General features: G+C 49.9%; 1 protein-coding gene across 1 annotated transcript in view; it reads right to left on the bottom strand.

The window, feature by feature from the left end:
* The window catches only part of Trrap (transformation/transcription domain associated protein), a 94,410-nt gene that overhangs the window by 491 nt on the left and 78,564 nt on the right, over positions 1 to 15,355 (bottom strand). The window contains exons 62-70 of the mRNA XM_059249716.1: positions 14,718 to 14,882; positions 13,362 to 13,452; positions 12,078 to 12,277; positions 11,039 to 11,300; positions 8,656 to 8,881; positions 7,379 to 7,596; positions 5,102 to 5,286; positions 1,674 to 1,877; positions 1,393 to 1,587 (exon numbers count right to left, since the gene is read on the bottom strand). Coding sequence (XP_059105699.1) covers positions 1,393 to 1,587; positions 1,674 to 1,877; positions 5,102 to 5,286; positions 7,379 to 7,596; positions 8,656 to 8,881; positions 11,039 to 11,300; positions 12,078 to 12,277; positions 13,362 to 13,452; positions 14,718 to 14,882 — 1,746 coding nt within the window. The remainder of the gene's footprint in view (positions 1 to 1,392; positions 1,588 to 1,673; positions 1,878 to 5,101; positions 5,287 to 7,378; positions 7,597 to 8,655; positions 8,882 to 11,038; positions 11,301 to 12,077; positions 12,278 to 13,361; positions 13,453 to 14,717; positions 14,883 to 15,355) is intronic.

Genomic DNA, 15,355 nt, shown 5'->3' with positions numbered 1-15,355 from the left:
GCAGCTTTATGGTGTGGGCCCATCTAACAAGAGTGGCCAGGGCCAGGCTGCCACCCAGGGACTGAGCAAAGCACTTCTTCTCTGACATAGTGCTGGGATAATCGGCCGAGAATCCATTAGAATGTAGCCAGGGTCCCAGGCACAGAGAGGACACCCAGGAATGGCAGGCTTGAAGGACGTATCCTGCCACGGTACTCAGAGCAGACAGCCCTGTGCTTGCCAGAGTGCTGAGGGCGTCTTGGTGAGGTAGGCAAGTGAAGGGTAAGGAAATTCAGTCCTGGCTTGGCTTGAGACACACACACACACACACACACACACACACACACACACACACACACACACACTTCTCTGAACAAGGCCACTGAGTCACTGACATAGAGCTCCCCAGCAACTCCCATTTTGCAGCAAACACATCCTGAAACATATTTTGGAAGTAAGAGACACTAGGCTAATCTGGACTGGTTTTAGTAGCATACACGTTAAGACCAACTGTTCTCTGAATTAACTCCTAGGTGAAAAAATATCCTCTTTATCATCTTATATCTATGGTAATAATGAATATTATGAATTAATTATGAATAACTAGGCATTCATGAGCAGCCAACTGAGGCTTATATAACTCAAGCCTGTTAGTCAAAACAAAACCCACCTATACTTCACACTCCTAGGGACCAACTCTTTCTCCTCTTTCTGCTCCTAGGATCTGCTCCAGGCTCACACTTCATCTTTGAGTACCCCTTGCTATTTGCCTGTCTGTCAATTGTTTATTTTTAAACATTTTAGAATAATTTTATTTTATGAATTTCAATGTTTTTGCCTGCAGCATTTAAGTGTACATGTGTGCCTAGTGCCCACATGAGTCATTACAGTTACAGATGGTTATAAGCCACCATGTGGGTGTTGGAAATTGAACTGGGGTCCTCAGCAAAAGCAATGAGTGCTCTTAACCAATGGAGCCAACTCTCCAGCCCCCATCATCAGTTTTTTTTAAAACAAGAGCCTCAAAACACCTCACCTACAGCAGCAACCATTGGCACTACCACTACCGTGCGTATCCTAGGTGTTTGTGTCTGCTTGGGCTCATCCAACCCTGCAGAAGGGAGGCAGCATGCCAGAAAATACTTCAGCCCTTTCATGCCAGCAAGTGTGTAAGATGGGAGCTGAAGCTGCTCCAGAGAATTACAGAGCAGTGCTCCAACCAAGGACTCGAGGTTCCTTTTGGCAAAGGGGCCTCCCTCTCATTCTGTACGTCTCTAGACAATGAGCATTCCAAATCTTCTCCCAACACTCCACTTAACACCTCCCTCCTCATTTGCAGGCCTAAGCACCACTGAGTGCCCAGGCGGCATTATGGAGTGGCCCGGCTGCTCACGGGAGGACGCTGAGACCCACCTTGAAGTTGGGCTGTGCAAAGCACCGTGCCACAGCAATCATGGAGGCCGTCAGCGGGCCTGAGACACCGATGGTGGTCAGGAACTCAGAAATGTTGGGCGTGAGGCGGAAAGGGACGGGACGGTTCGCATCCAAGTCCCCAGTTGCATCATTTATGTCGAATCGGAAGTAAGCCACATTCAGCTTGCCTGTGTCCTACATTTTAGAGGGAGACATTTTTAAGCTCCACCCTGGCAGGACAGAGGGGTCAAAGCAGGGTCTAGCTGTGGACAGCAAATTACCTGAGCAATCTGTAACATCTCAGGGTTGAGTCTATTGAGATGCAGGACGAACTCTGCAAAGCCGATGAGCGCCAGCTGGATGGTGAACATCTTGCGGAAGGTCCAGTAGTCGGTAGCATTGGGGAAGGTGTGCAGGGCCCACTCCTTCAGCATGCTGCGGGGGACCATGTTGCTCTGGACCTCTTTGAGAATATCTCGGAGGACCTGGAACACATCACTCTATGAGTCTTTGCCCATGTTTCCTGGCAGATGGAAAGCTCTTGTATTGCAACTCCTGGTTCACTTAGCATCTGACTCAACACTGCAGACCTCAGTTTCCCTCTGAGCTTGTGGACCCACTGCCAGTGAGACTGTCTGAATAGAAGCCACGGCCGTGCGGAGCATGCCTCTCAAGGTCAACACGCAAAGCTACTTTCACCTTTGCTGCCTCAGAATGCAACATCCAGCTAACAGAAGGGACAAAGGACAGCTGGATACCAATATCTTCTTTAAATCATGTAGAGAGAAGTGTCATAAACCAAAGAGTTAATTTAAAAAAAAAAAAAAAGCACACATTTGCATGAACTCAGTTCTGTGCTGCAAGACACCAAATCCCAGGAAGTGAAACAGCTTTAGTCTAACTGGGAAAGGCCAACACCAATTTGTCCAGGTCTCTAGAAACTGCAAGCTCCTAACAACGATCAGATCATCTAGGAACAGCAGGCTGAGTCCTGGCAAGAACAGTGACCCTGGTGGCACTTTCACATGTCTTTCTGCCAGTCTCCTCCCCACCTCCACAGTGGCCAGGACTGCTAGCCCTCACCCCGGGAGTTGCCCCCCACCTGACCTATCTGCCCACAGGGGCTGTCCCTGTTTCAATGATGTTCACTCAGTGATACAATGTTTACTGAAAGAAGGGAAGGTAACTAACACTGCAGGGCCAGAGACCACACCATCAGCTAGAGCCTGCAAGAGCCTGGCCAAACACAAGAGCCGGTGCAGGAGATGGGGTGGGAAGGGCAGCGGCTTTGACAGCTCCAGAACATTCCAGGAACCTAGAAGGTCAAGTGTGTTTAACTGGATGTGACCCCAAGGCTCTGCCCCAGTGGCAGTGAGAACAAAGGCAAAACTACAAACTGTTGAACGTGCTGACGGCATGGTCCAGACAGACAGACACCATCAAAACAGACATGAGCATGTTGGCTCAAACATCTAAGAAGATCTGTCACATCAAGGGTTGGGGTGGTAGTTTAGTGGTAGAGTGCTTTCCTAGCATATGTAAGGCCCAGTGCTACCAAAATACACACATTCACAAACACACCTACCAAACCATCTATAGGTTACCAAACAGAGTGGATTTTAATGGCTACAGGTGACAGAGGAACAGACTAAGTCCAGGAAAGTCACGATGCCATATAAAAATGTCTAGAATTCACTATAAAAAGACAAGTCAGGGGCTGGAGAGATGGCTCCGCAGCAGGCTGCTATTGCAGAGGACCTGGGTTGGGTTTCCAGCACCCACGATGCTGCTTGCAACCTTATGTAACTCCAGTTGCAGGGGATCCACCAACCTCTATGACCTTCAAGGGCACCAGACATGCAGATGGTGCACAGATATGCATTCAGGCAAAACACCCATATACATAAAAGTGGACTTCAACAAATTGTCCAACTTAAAAATGGGTAGAGGGACTTGAACAAGTATCATGAAAGGAAAAAAGATAGATAGCCAGTAATACAGAAAAGACTGTTATCATCACTGGGGAGCGACTACTAGTACTTCATGCCCTCCAGGGTGGCTACAGTGGGGAAAAAGGGGGGCAGACAATAAACAAGGGCAAGGACGCAGAGGAATTAAGACACACACTGCTAAAATGTTCAACATGGAGTCACTATGTAACCCAACAATTCTATACCTGGGTGTAGAGATAAATACATACTCAGAAGGGAACACGTATTCACACAGACAAGTATGACAATGTCCACAGCAGCTGTCATTATAGAGCCCAAAGTAAATAAATATCCAAAGCCCACCAACTGATAAATGGACAAACTAAAAGCACGACGCTCATATACTAGAATATAATGCGGCAATGTAAAAGAAACAGCGTGCTAACACAGGCTAGCAGAGTGGATCAAATCACTGTGGGTGAGAAGTCAGACCCCAAAGTCTAATTCCATTCACGGCATGCCAAGAACAGGCAACACCAGACGCAGAAGACCCATGGTCCACCTGGGGCTGGGGGCACTGGGGTTTGGAGAGAGATAGGTAGTGGCAGCTGATGGCCATACAGCTGAGAATCAGCTACAGACACGCAAGGCCTTGAGGATGGCTTTTACAGCATGAAATTTCATCTCAATAAAAGAGCTATTAAAACCACCGGAATGGAGCAGAGTTAGCACAAACCAACCAGGTGTAGAGAGGAAGCTGGGAAGCTGGGAGTCACCCAGGGGGTCAGTATTTCTACTCAGGCAGTGCCTGTGAGCTAAACCAAATACCACTCCTCAGGATACTCCTGGCGAAGCGCCTAAGCTTTAGCTAGTGGCTTCCTCTGTCAGAGCAGAATGATGGCCGCCTCTCTCATGAACATCTCACATCTGCCCAAGGGGCACACAGAATGACCAAGCCGTGACCTGTGCTATAAAATACCTAATTCTCAACTGAGGAGGCCTCAATTCTGTCTAGAAACCTATGAGTAAGCAGGGACTTACTCCCTCTGCCTGAAGAGGTGGGGAACTGCCTCAGACCCTGCCAGCCAGGACCACCTCAGGTTCTCCCTGCTCAGGAGGTAGAAAGGATGCCCTATGGGCTCTAGCCTCCTAAATAAAGCCCAATGTTGCAGGACCCAGAGAAACTACAATGAGCCCCGGGCAACACAGGGCAGGTTATGGCTTCCACCCCGTGGCCTCTCCTGGTAATGCACAGAAGGACCCCATGGCACCTGGGGAGGGGCCAAAACAGCTGCCTCTTGCCGCTCCACACAACCCTGGACAAAATCTTCCCAGCCAAGGGCAGGAATCTGCAAATAAGGAGAGGGCCCTCTGTCACCCTGGGAGCACAGGCTGTCTGAGATTCCTATGGCCCACTCGGTGCTCCTGCCCCAGGCAACCCAAACAGCTGGGTCCCAAAGGTTTCAGTCGGTCATGTTTTTGCATTTCAGAAACCCCACAGGGTCTAGATGTGTGTTACCCAATGTCACTGGCTGCCAAGTGAGCATGCCATCCACTGGTGTTAAAGTCTAATTTCTGAGCTTTTCCCTAAGTGCAGGGCAGGGACAATGGACTCTCTGAGGTCAAGAACCTCACCACAAACCCCCTGCAGCAGATGGTCACCAGCCATCTGACCTCTCCCATCTCATGAGAAGTGAGCAGTCCCTCTTGGAACATCCCACTGTAACCAAGCAATGTGGACAGAGGCCCCGGGCAGCAGCTGGCCTCCTGCCTGGTACCTGGTGGCTGGCCTGCGTTCCCCGCGCCTGCACTGTGGCCAGCCTGTCGTAGTAACGGGAGATGGGGTTGTCATGTTCAATGCCCTTCTTGGCACAGCGCTGCTTGTAGATCTCCACGAGGGAAAGTGAGGAGGGATTGTCTTCCACGAGGCGCATCTGTGGGGACACAGCCACAACCCGAGGAACTGGGGAGGAAAGAGGACAAGGTAAGGGAGAGTGACCGGGTCAGCACTCAGCATTCCCTTTCCACCACCAGACAGAGATGGAGAGCCCAGGTCACATACCTCAGTTACTCAGCAGATGCCATAAAGCACCACCCATAGGGTTAAGTCCTCACTGGGTGCTCCAAGCATCCTTCACCAAGGACCTGACCCACTGCTCACTCTTTATAGCCTTCCCTGGCTGGACACCACTCTGACTCTAACACACCTGTTACACACCTGTTACACTTGTGGACCCGCACCTACAAGGGCTGCCTCCATCAATGCATAGAAGGTAACTGACATTTCTCTGTGACCTGAGGTTCAGTGATGGACTCCATTCCTAACAGAAATTCAACAGTCTGTTCCCATGACTACTGCAGAGCTGAGGTGTGGCTCCTTGAGCAGTGTGTATTTGGGGATGGCACCTGTCATGGCCAAACTCCTGAGCTCCAGTTGGGAGCAACCCAGCAGGTAGGTACACCACCTGCGTGGCACCACAGCTGTCTCCCTATGATGCCAGCTGGCAGAGTCACGGACTTGTGGGCACTTTGGGTTCTTCATCTTCATGGGGACAGTCCCCATGATTAGGCAAAATAATAATTAAGATGCTACTTAAAGGAATAAAGTCAGCTGGAGGGAGCGGAGACTGACTGCCTTCCTGGTGCACCCTGTTCTGGCTGCTGAGCCCCAAAACATGGGTACTGCATGTGGGCTGCACCACGGGTGTGCCTTTTCTAATTTGAGACCATGGCTAAACCACAGCTGCTGGCCTGCTGCCCTGACTTCCACCCAGGAGACATTCCCATAATGATTCCAAGACACCAAGTTGGACTTGGTACCACCTACTAACCCAGGGATGGGAAGCAGCACGGACCACAACACATACATGCTACAGCGCACACAACTTTCTGATAGGACTAATTTCTTCATATTTCTTTTTGAATTCAGAAGATTTATTTTAGCTGGGCATGGTGGTACATGTCTTTAATCTCAGCACTCGGGAGTACACAGTGAGTTCCAGGGCAGCAAGGCTACATAGTGAGCCCCTACCTCAAAAAAACAAAAAATATATAACAAACAAAACAACACCTCCCCAAACCTAAAGATTTTTATATATTTATTCATCTTTTAATTTTTTTTGAGACAGGGTTTCTCAGTGTAGCCTTGGCTGTTCGTTTTTTAGTTTTTAAAAAGATTTATGTGTGTGTGTATTTTGCCTTAATGTATGTATGTGCACCATGAGAATGCCTGGGACCTACAGAGTCCAGGAAAGAGTGACAGATGGCTGTGAGTTGCCATGTGGATGCTGGGAAACAAACCCAGTCCTCTTAAGTGCTGAGCCATCTCTCTAACTCCTTATTTTTAATTTTTTATTTTTAATTTTATATATACATTGTGTCTGTGTGTGGTTATGTGCATATGAGTGCAGTTCTCATGGAGGACAGAAGAGGGCGTCAGATGCTCTGGAATGGGCATGACAGGAAATGAAATAGGCGCTGGAAACCTGTCTCTCTCTTGCAAGAGCAGCATGTCTCATGCACTGAACCATCTTCTCCAGCCTGAATCTACAGATTTTAGGATATTAAAAGCTAAAGGTCAGATGTCTCTGATGAAAATGAGCTAGGTTAAGCTGGACAGAGTGGCACACATCTTTAATTCCAGCACTTGAGAGGCAGAAGCAGGCAGATCTCTGAGTTCCAGGCCAGAGAGACTGTCTCCAAAAAAAAAAAAAAAAAAAAAAAAAAGGTAGGGGTAGGGAGCGGGGGTTGGTCAGCCCTTCACTGTTAGAAAAAGGGCCATGTAGGATTAGAACCCGGGTACTGCAGGAGGGCTCCCACTTCAGAGATCACACACCAGCAGCCCAGGTGCAGAGAGACTACGCTGGGAACTACCTGATAACATGGCCTGCTGCTCTTGGCTGAGCCCCAAGACAACGCCAACCCCACACAGTGCTACAGCCCCAAACACGACTGTGCAGAGCTGGAAACAGGAGGGAGAGCTCTTACCCCAGTGAGAGACCAGCTGAGGCAGGCCGTGCCTGAGCCGCCCTGTCAACAAGGTCTGACTCTCGTACCTGTGAAGAACAAGTGTCTCTTGGTGGTCTCCTTCCTCTTCTCCAGGCAAGGGTTCAGCAGGCGGAGCAGCTGCAGCACCCGTTCCTCCCGCCGTGACTCGGTGAGGCAGGCGTCGTTCATGACCAGGTACGGGTAGATCTTGCCGTTGTGTCCTCTGATGTAGAGCCTGCGGGCCGCTGTGTTATGCTTCTGTACAATCTCCACTCGGGGCATAAAGCTGCGGAGGCGGATGGAGGAGAGCGTGAGCCAGACCCGTCCTTGGGGAAACAGTGTTAAGGACTATCACAGACAAGCAGGCAGAGCAGCTCAGCGGCCACAGAGATGTGATGGTAATCTAGGATGTACCTAGGACTGATGGAGGGAAGGGGCAGGGGGAGGACTTGGAGGAAAGGGGGACAGGTCTGAGTGTGTGGAAAGGCAGTCAATTCAGAAATAAAGAAGTTGCAGTCAGCTGCTGGAGGCAGCCTCTCTGAAGTGCTGCTCACACCTCAAGTGGGACTCAACTCTCTAGTAAATTCTACAACTGCCAATGATGCTGTTACTTTTATTTATTTATTCTGGCTTTTTTCCAATTACAGTTTGTTTTTTGAGACAGGGTTTCTCTGTGTAGCCCTGTCTGTCCTGGATCTCACTCTGTAGACCAGGCTGACTTCCAACACACAGAGATCCGCCTGCCTCTGCCTCTCGAGTGCTGGGATTAAAGGTGTGCGCCACCACTGCCTGGCTTCCAATTTCCGATTACATTTTTATTTTCATTTTGCATACATGGTGTACTTGTGGCAGCCAGAGTGGGCTCTCTCCTTCCACCACGTGCATTCTGGGTATGGAACTTGGATCATCAGGCTTGGTGGCAGGCCTCTTTACTCACCAGGCCATTCGTTGGCCCCTTTTCTGTTGTTCTGGATAGGGTCTTACCAGACCTGCCTGGCCTAGTACTTGCCATGGAACCCAGAGTGGTTCTAACTCAGAACCATCTTCCTGCCTTAGCACCCCGAGTCCAGGACTTACAGATGTGCAACCCCACACCTGGGTCCAGATATACTTTTATATTGCACAGTAAGAGTTAACACCTGGGACAGTTCAGTTTGCCAAGTTCTACGGTGATTCAGAGAAGGTCTCTGCAGATAAGCCTAGTCTTCTCTCAGGACACTAACTATAGTCAACTCAGGTTCTGAAGACACCACCAACAGAACTGCACACCCCACACCAAGGAACAAGCACGGCAGCCCCCCCAGGCTGTCCCCAAGCCCCTCTGCGCGCTAGGCCCTGTACTCACCGAGCAATCTTGATGTAGTAATGCGTCGGCTTGGGCATCAAAAACTCCCCAGGGATCTCCACTTCAGCTGTCTGAGCTGAGAAATTGCTCAAGAACCGACACTTTTCTTCTATGAGGAAGAATTTGGGAAGCTGCTTGGTTTTAGCCTCAAGGATTTTGATCCACTTTTTCAACTTAGAAATCAGATTATGAAGTTTCATGGATCCTGGGACACTGAAGTCAAAATCTGCAGAATAAAATAACCATGATGAAAACCAGCTTCAAGGGCTAAGATAATACAGCCGGGTTGGTAGAGTGCCTGCACAGCGTGTCGGAAGTCCCGGGTTCCATTCAGGGACAGGGCTAATGAGAGGGTTGAGGAGGCAGGGCACCAGGCCTTGGGCTGTCCCACCTAACAGCCCCACATGGACTTCACTGCATATTGAAGTCTGTTTCGGGTTAGTCAATGTATTTTCTTTCCTTCAATGACGCCTATCTGGTTTACAATTGATTTTTTTACATGATGACGGACGGAGATAAGCAGAGTTGCACTTTATGCTCTGTATTTGATTCCTCTGAATTCCTCACAAGGGGCTGGTGACGTAGCTCAGTGGTACGGTGTCTGCCTAGCTGTCTATCCCCAGCACCACTAGCGTGGGTTCTCAGAGACTCATCCTAGCTGAGGTGTGCATCAGTAACTCCCTTCCATCGCTGAATCGGGACACTCAGCTATTCTATGCTCTACCTCCTGAGGGAGACCTGGGTGGTTTCTGGCTTGTAGATTCGCAATGAATACTCATGTACACCTTACACAAGCGCTTACACACCATACACCCTGAGTGCCCTCCCTTCTCTTGAGGACTGCTGGTGGAGACAAGCTTATCACATACACACAGACGTAGCCTTGGGGAACAAGTCAACACCAGGGTCGGACTACTTTCACTCAGTTTTGGCTGTATCTGAGGAAACCTTGTGATTTGAACTTTTGAGTTTTTGGTTTTGTAGCTTTGACATTGAGATTCAAGGGCTTCAACCCATATCTGATTCTGTTTCAGACTACACTGAAGGGAAGGATCTGACGTTTCAGATAAAGACACTGAGCACCGACCGGCCTTCAGGTAAAAGCGGGGTGGTCCTCGGTGTCTGTAAGTGAAGTGTGACGGTAAAACCCTGACTTTACACGCTTCCCCCTTCGTTGAACAGGTGATGGCACCACTGACTTCAGAGGCAAGAACCTTAGCTAACAGTAACTAGAGCTCCCTGGGGAAAAAGAGGGCAGGGCCCAAATTCTTTTGTTCTTATTTAGCATCTCTGTGGGTGAGTTATGTCTGTGTGTGAATCCCACTGAGTGCAGGGGTTACAGGCATGCATACACATCCCTCGATGGTCCTCAACAAAGATCTGTCATGTGGAAGCCTCAGCCTGAGACAGGCTGTGTTACCCTCAAGCACCTTACAGTTCACCAACAGGTGCCCAAGAGTTACCAGACTACTGGTGAGGTGAGTCACAGCAGGCTGTGGCTGACACTGTAAAGCATCTTGCATAAATTAACAGGTATCTACTCCAGGTACACACACGACAGTTTCAATTGCATTCTTTAAGGACAGTAAGGAAATTACTGACGTTTTAGGACTGGCGGTGTGGTAGTGGTTGAGTATTTAGCCACTTGAGAGAGACAGAGAGAGAAATGTACCTGCAGTTTCAGAATGAATCAGGGAATAAAGGATGTTTGAACAGTTATAAAAACAGTAAGTGAAAATGCTTCACTTAATTTTGAGGAACTGAGGTAAATCTTGTTTCCATGTCCACTCAGATGGCTAGGAACCCGTTTGATGTAAACTGCTCTGAACAGTATGGGAGGCACTGTGCCATGTAAACAGACACAGGAGCTAGGGAGTGGTGAGGTCCCCTCAGACAAGGTGGGAAGAGACCAGGGAGGATTTGAACACCTCTGAGCCTGGGAAAGAAAATGTCTTCACGTGAACCACAGACAAGAAACAAAACAACCCCCTTCTTCCTGCCTCCTGCCCTCCAAGTTTGCACCCCACCTGCCATGTCGGGTCTGCACCCCAGCCTTTCAAATCCTCCACCTCACCTTGTAGCTCCACCCTAACACCAAGCGAGGGAAGGCAAGGCTTGGGCCCGAAAAACCTTCCATTTTCTAACTCCCATCTCCGAAGGCCAAACTTCAGCTCTTCAGTGGAAGATAGGGCATGAAGTCAGACTGCTGGCAGTCGTGGCTTCCTTATGTTTGAGTATTGAGATGTAGCTCTGAATGTTCTGGAACTTAGAGATCTGCCTGCCTCTGTCTCCCAAGTGCTGGGATCAAAGGTGTGCCCACCACATCTGCCCAGAGTTTATGTTTAACAAAGTCTAACTAGCATGTGCCCGGGACAAGACTCACCTGTGGTGAACTGGCCCTTGAGCTTCTGGAAGACAGGGTCCTGGGCTGTGGCTTGTGCCCGGCGGGCCAGAGACTCAGAGGCTGCACTGGAGAACATGGTTGAGACATTGGACACGTTCTCCAGGCCCACTCCAAAAGTGCTCACCAGCTTCTTGACAAAGTTAAGAGTGTGAGGGGTAATCTTGGCATCCGACACAGCACCGCTCTTCTCAAAGGCAACAGAGTAACACTTTGCCAGGCCCTGCTGGAGTTGCCTGAGCACCTGGCAGAAGAGACAAGACCATCAGCCAGAGGACAGTGAGGCAGCCAAAGGCGCCCACCGTGCCTGACCGCTCACCCAGTCATTTCTGCCTTTACCAACACCAGGGACCTAGTGGTACCTACGAACTCTCACACCAACAACGAGCTGTCCCCGAGCCCAGTAAGATAACATTACTGGGCAGGAAAGCGTGTTGTATTTTATCCCCAGCTGAAGTGACTGACCTTAAGGAGACAGCAGAGTTGAAAAAAGGCTGATAGTAGTAACCCAAATGCTACCTATGCCATAGCACAGTCCTTCCCACACACACAGTGGCCACCAGCAGCTAGTCAAAGGTAACTGAGGCTAGGGAGGTAGGTATACTGCAGCAAGGGGTGGCTGCCTTAACTTCATTTCTGTCTCATTATCCCATGAAGCCAGGCTGGCCTTGAACTCCTGATACCCTGCCCCATCCCCTGAGTTCCAGGATTGCAGGAGTGGGCCACCACGGATTATATGGCGCTGGGGTGAAACCCAGGGCTTTGTGTATTCCAGGCAAGCACTCTATGTACTGAGTTACAAAACCCTCTGCCCTCATTCCCTCCTCATATGTCAATGACCTGAAGCTGTACTGGTGTCCAGAGAACAACTACTCAGCAGGTCCATGGTTCCATTCAACTATAAACAGGTCAGGTGGGCTGACCAAACACCCCAGTCGGAAGTCAGCATGTCTACAGACATGTCTGGTACCATTCTCTCCCTCTACAGGGAGGCAGCAGCTGCAGAATCTGGTCTACCTACCTCCTCATGCCAGTTCTCTCTGAACCAGACCATCTGGTCGACGATGCCTTCCAGGGAAGACAGGAGAGTTGGGTGAAGCTCCCGCTGCATGTGCATGATTCGGCTGCAGCGCCACATGGGCGCTGTTGCTCTTATGGGCCCTGGATCTGATGCAGAATGGGACTGGTTACCCACTGAACTGGGCTGCTGCTGTCCAGAATCTGAGAGCAACACACACAACGCCAATGTCAGCGCAAGACCCACTGATGACAAGTTCAGAGTGCTACAGGACCCACTGGCCACAGGAACGCCGGTTCCTGCATTGTGGGACAAGACCTTTCTTCCCCGGGGACAGGGTAGATGCCCTGGTTCTGAGAACAGCTGTCCCACTTGACTGAGGAGCAGAGAGCACGGTCAGCTGTGCCCTGGCTATAGGTAGTCCAGGGAAAAGCCAGTGTGTGTGCGCCAGTGGGCCAGAGAGGCCATGTGGGCAAGTGCCGTGGCTCCCCGGGCCCTTCATTATCTGTTGTCTGATATAAAATACGTGGAAAATCACTCCCAACACATCCCTTGCTACTAAAGTTCAAAAAACTAAAAGCAGCTTAAAGAAACTGGTCCACATACTTCATTCAGGAAGGCCAACTCCCACTTGCAAAATAATGTTTTTGAAAAATAGCCTCTGAGAAACACGCTGCAGAACACTGCATGACCGATTTCTGGCTTGAGCTCACTGCATTTAGTCAGGAACTAAGAGATGACTAAGGCAGGGAGGTGAAGTGCACTGTGCCCCTGTGCCCACTTGGCCTTATTCCCTTAGGGAGGCTCTGGTGCAACAGGAGGAGGTCATGTGGCTTTGGAAGCACCGTGCTTACCAAGTACCCCAAATCACTAAGTCAGTCCTTTCCTCAGTAAGGCTAGTCAATGTGGATCCGAAGTCACATTCTTTGACTGTTCTTACAACTAGAGACCAGACTGCCAATAGCTCAAGACAGTCCTCCTCAGGCTGGCAGCACATCTACGCACTGACAGCTTTGTTGCTGAGAAGAGCTCTCTCATTTCCTGTAGCCGGGCCTCACCGACTTAGTCTATCTCCAGGAAGCCGCCCCCACGAACGCCTTTCCCACTGTGGCACGGAAGAACCACAAACTGCTCAGCTATCAGGCTTGGTCCTCTGGCCCTGACCAAAGAGGAGACTGAGCCCACGTAGGAGAGGAGCTGTGGGCAGGCGTGTGCCCGTGGCAGTGGTGCTCTGGGAAACCCCCAGACTGACCCGAGACCCCACCAGCTTCCCCAGCCAACACGTACCACTCTTGTAGCGCTCTCTCTGCTCTATCTTCAGGGTCAGGTACAGAGTCCGGATGGGAAAGTAGACTGCTTGGGGATACACGCGTCCAACCTGCTCAGAGACAGCAAGGGTCAGCAGCACTGTTCCCAATACATGTTCTGGGTGATGGACGATGGACAGGAGAGTCACCGAGCAGGCAGTGAATGGGTTTGGGTTGTGCATTTGGGTCACAGAGGGCAATACCAAGTGACTGATATGATACATGTAGCTGTTGGCCAGCTAATGAAATAGCCAGCTCAATGGTTTAAACCCCTCCTCTCATAAATTCTACCTGGTGACTGTTAACGGCAGAAACCACCCTCTACTTCCTTCAGTAAATCCGAGGAAAGCAAGAGACACTGACCCTAGCCCTGGATCTTAGACAACGAACGATCCCGGCATCTGTTAGGCATGGTATTGGCACATGCCATTCCAAGCCACACAGTGACTCCAAATGAAAGACAGGGCCACTACGGGCAACTTCTGGTCTGTGTAACTGCAGGAGAGTCAAAGAAACATGTCCTCAAGATGGCACAGGCATCAGTTCTGCTTGTGACCAAGGAGACATTGTCCTGTCACTCAGACCCTTCCAGATGCACCACAGGAGAAGACAGGCACATCTGACTGCCAAGGCCACCGGGCACCTGGCTTGTGTGTGTGCAGCCACTGCATAAATGATAATACGGGACAGACTGAGGCAGTAACCTGGCCGCTAAGCTCTAGGCAAAACACCAGGGTTCAGGAGTATCACTGCCATGTGCTCTCAAGCAAAAGAATGTCTTTTCCAGGAATCACAGGACAATCTCCATGTGGACAGAACCAGCCGGGCACAGCTGGTGACTGCTCCTTCAGGAGGAGCTGTGATTTTAAGAAGTAACAGAGGCTCTGTGCATCCCAGTCTAACTAACTACACCACTACTAAAGAGTTCATCTGGGGCTGGAGAAATGGCTCAGTGGTTAAGAGCACTAGCTGCTCTTCCAGAGGACCCCACGTTCAATTCCCAGCAACCACATGGCAGCTCACAACCATCTATCATGAGATCTGATGCCCTCTTCTGGTGTGCACATGTACATGCAGATAGAGCACTCATACATAAAAAAATAAATAAATGCCAGAGGTGGTGGTGGCCATAGCAACAGTGCATGTCTTTAGTTCCAGCACTTGGGAAGCAGAGGCAGGCAGATCTCAAGTTCAAGGCCAGACTGGTCTACAGAGTGAGTTCCAGAAGAGCCAGGGCTACACACAGAAACCTTGTCTTGAAAAACCAAAAAAAAAAAAAAGGTCTTTATCCTTTGGACTCCTACAGACATATAAAAAGATGCTCTATGGGGCCCACCTGGCTGATGAGGTTCAGGAGCAGCTTGCCCTCGGAGCCCACCAGGCAGGTAAGCAGCTGTGGAATCCACGCCAGCCACTGGATGGGGGGCACGCCGATGCAATACTTGTCCACAGCATCCGCCAGCGTATTCTTGTCATCATCAAAACTCAGAAGCCACAACACCTAAGGCAGAGGACAAGTTTTAGTTACATGAGAATTCTGAGAGCCTCAATTAAGTGGCTTTTCCTCAACCTTAAATGAAGTGGTGTTATTAGCTACGAGCTTAAAGTGTAACCTTCACAGTTGAGTAGAATTTGTAATTTAAATCCAGTTATTCTTTTGATTTAACAGTAATGACAAATGCTAACTGATCCAACCTGGAGACCAGCAGTACTGCATGGAGCCAACAAGTGGGTAACCTGCTTGGTCACAGGTGTGCCCTCACCCAAACCAAACTGGTTTTTGTGAGAATTTGATTATCAGCAATCCACAGCAGGCAAACTCCATGCTGGGGCCCGGCATCCTTCAGAGCCTGTGACTGCAGAGTGCGTGAGGGTGGCTGCCATGGCAGGGTAGTGTCAGCACTGGGCTTAGCTACCATGCGTGCTGACGTAATACACTCCAAAGCTCATGTTCAACCAGGGATTAGAACACCA

Source organism: Peromyscus eremicus, chromosome 23 (genome assembly GCF_949786415.1).
Source record: "Peromyscus eremicus chromosome 23, PerEre_H2_v1, whole genome shotgun sequence".
NCBI classification, from domain to species: domain Eukaryota; kingdom Metazoa; phylum Chordata; class Mammalia; order Rodentia; family Cricetidae; genus Peromyscus; species Peromyscus eremicus.
Note: the sequence above shows the minus strand (reverse complement) of the source record. Positions and strands in the feature narration are given on the sequence as shown.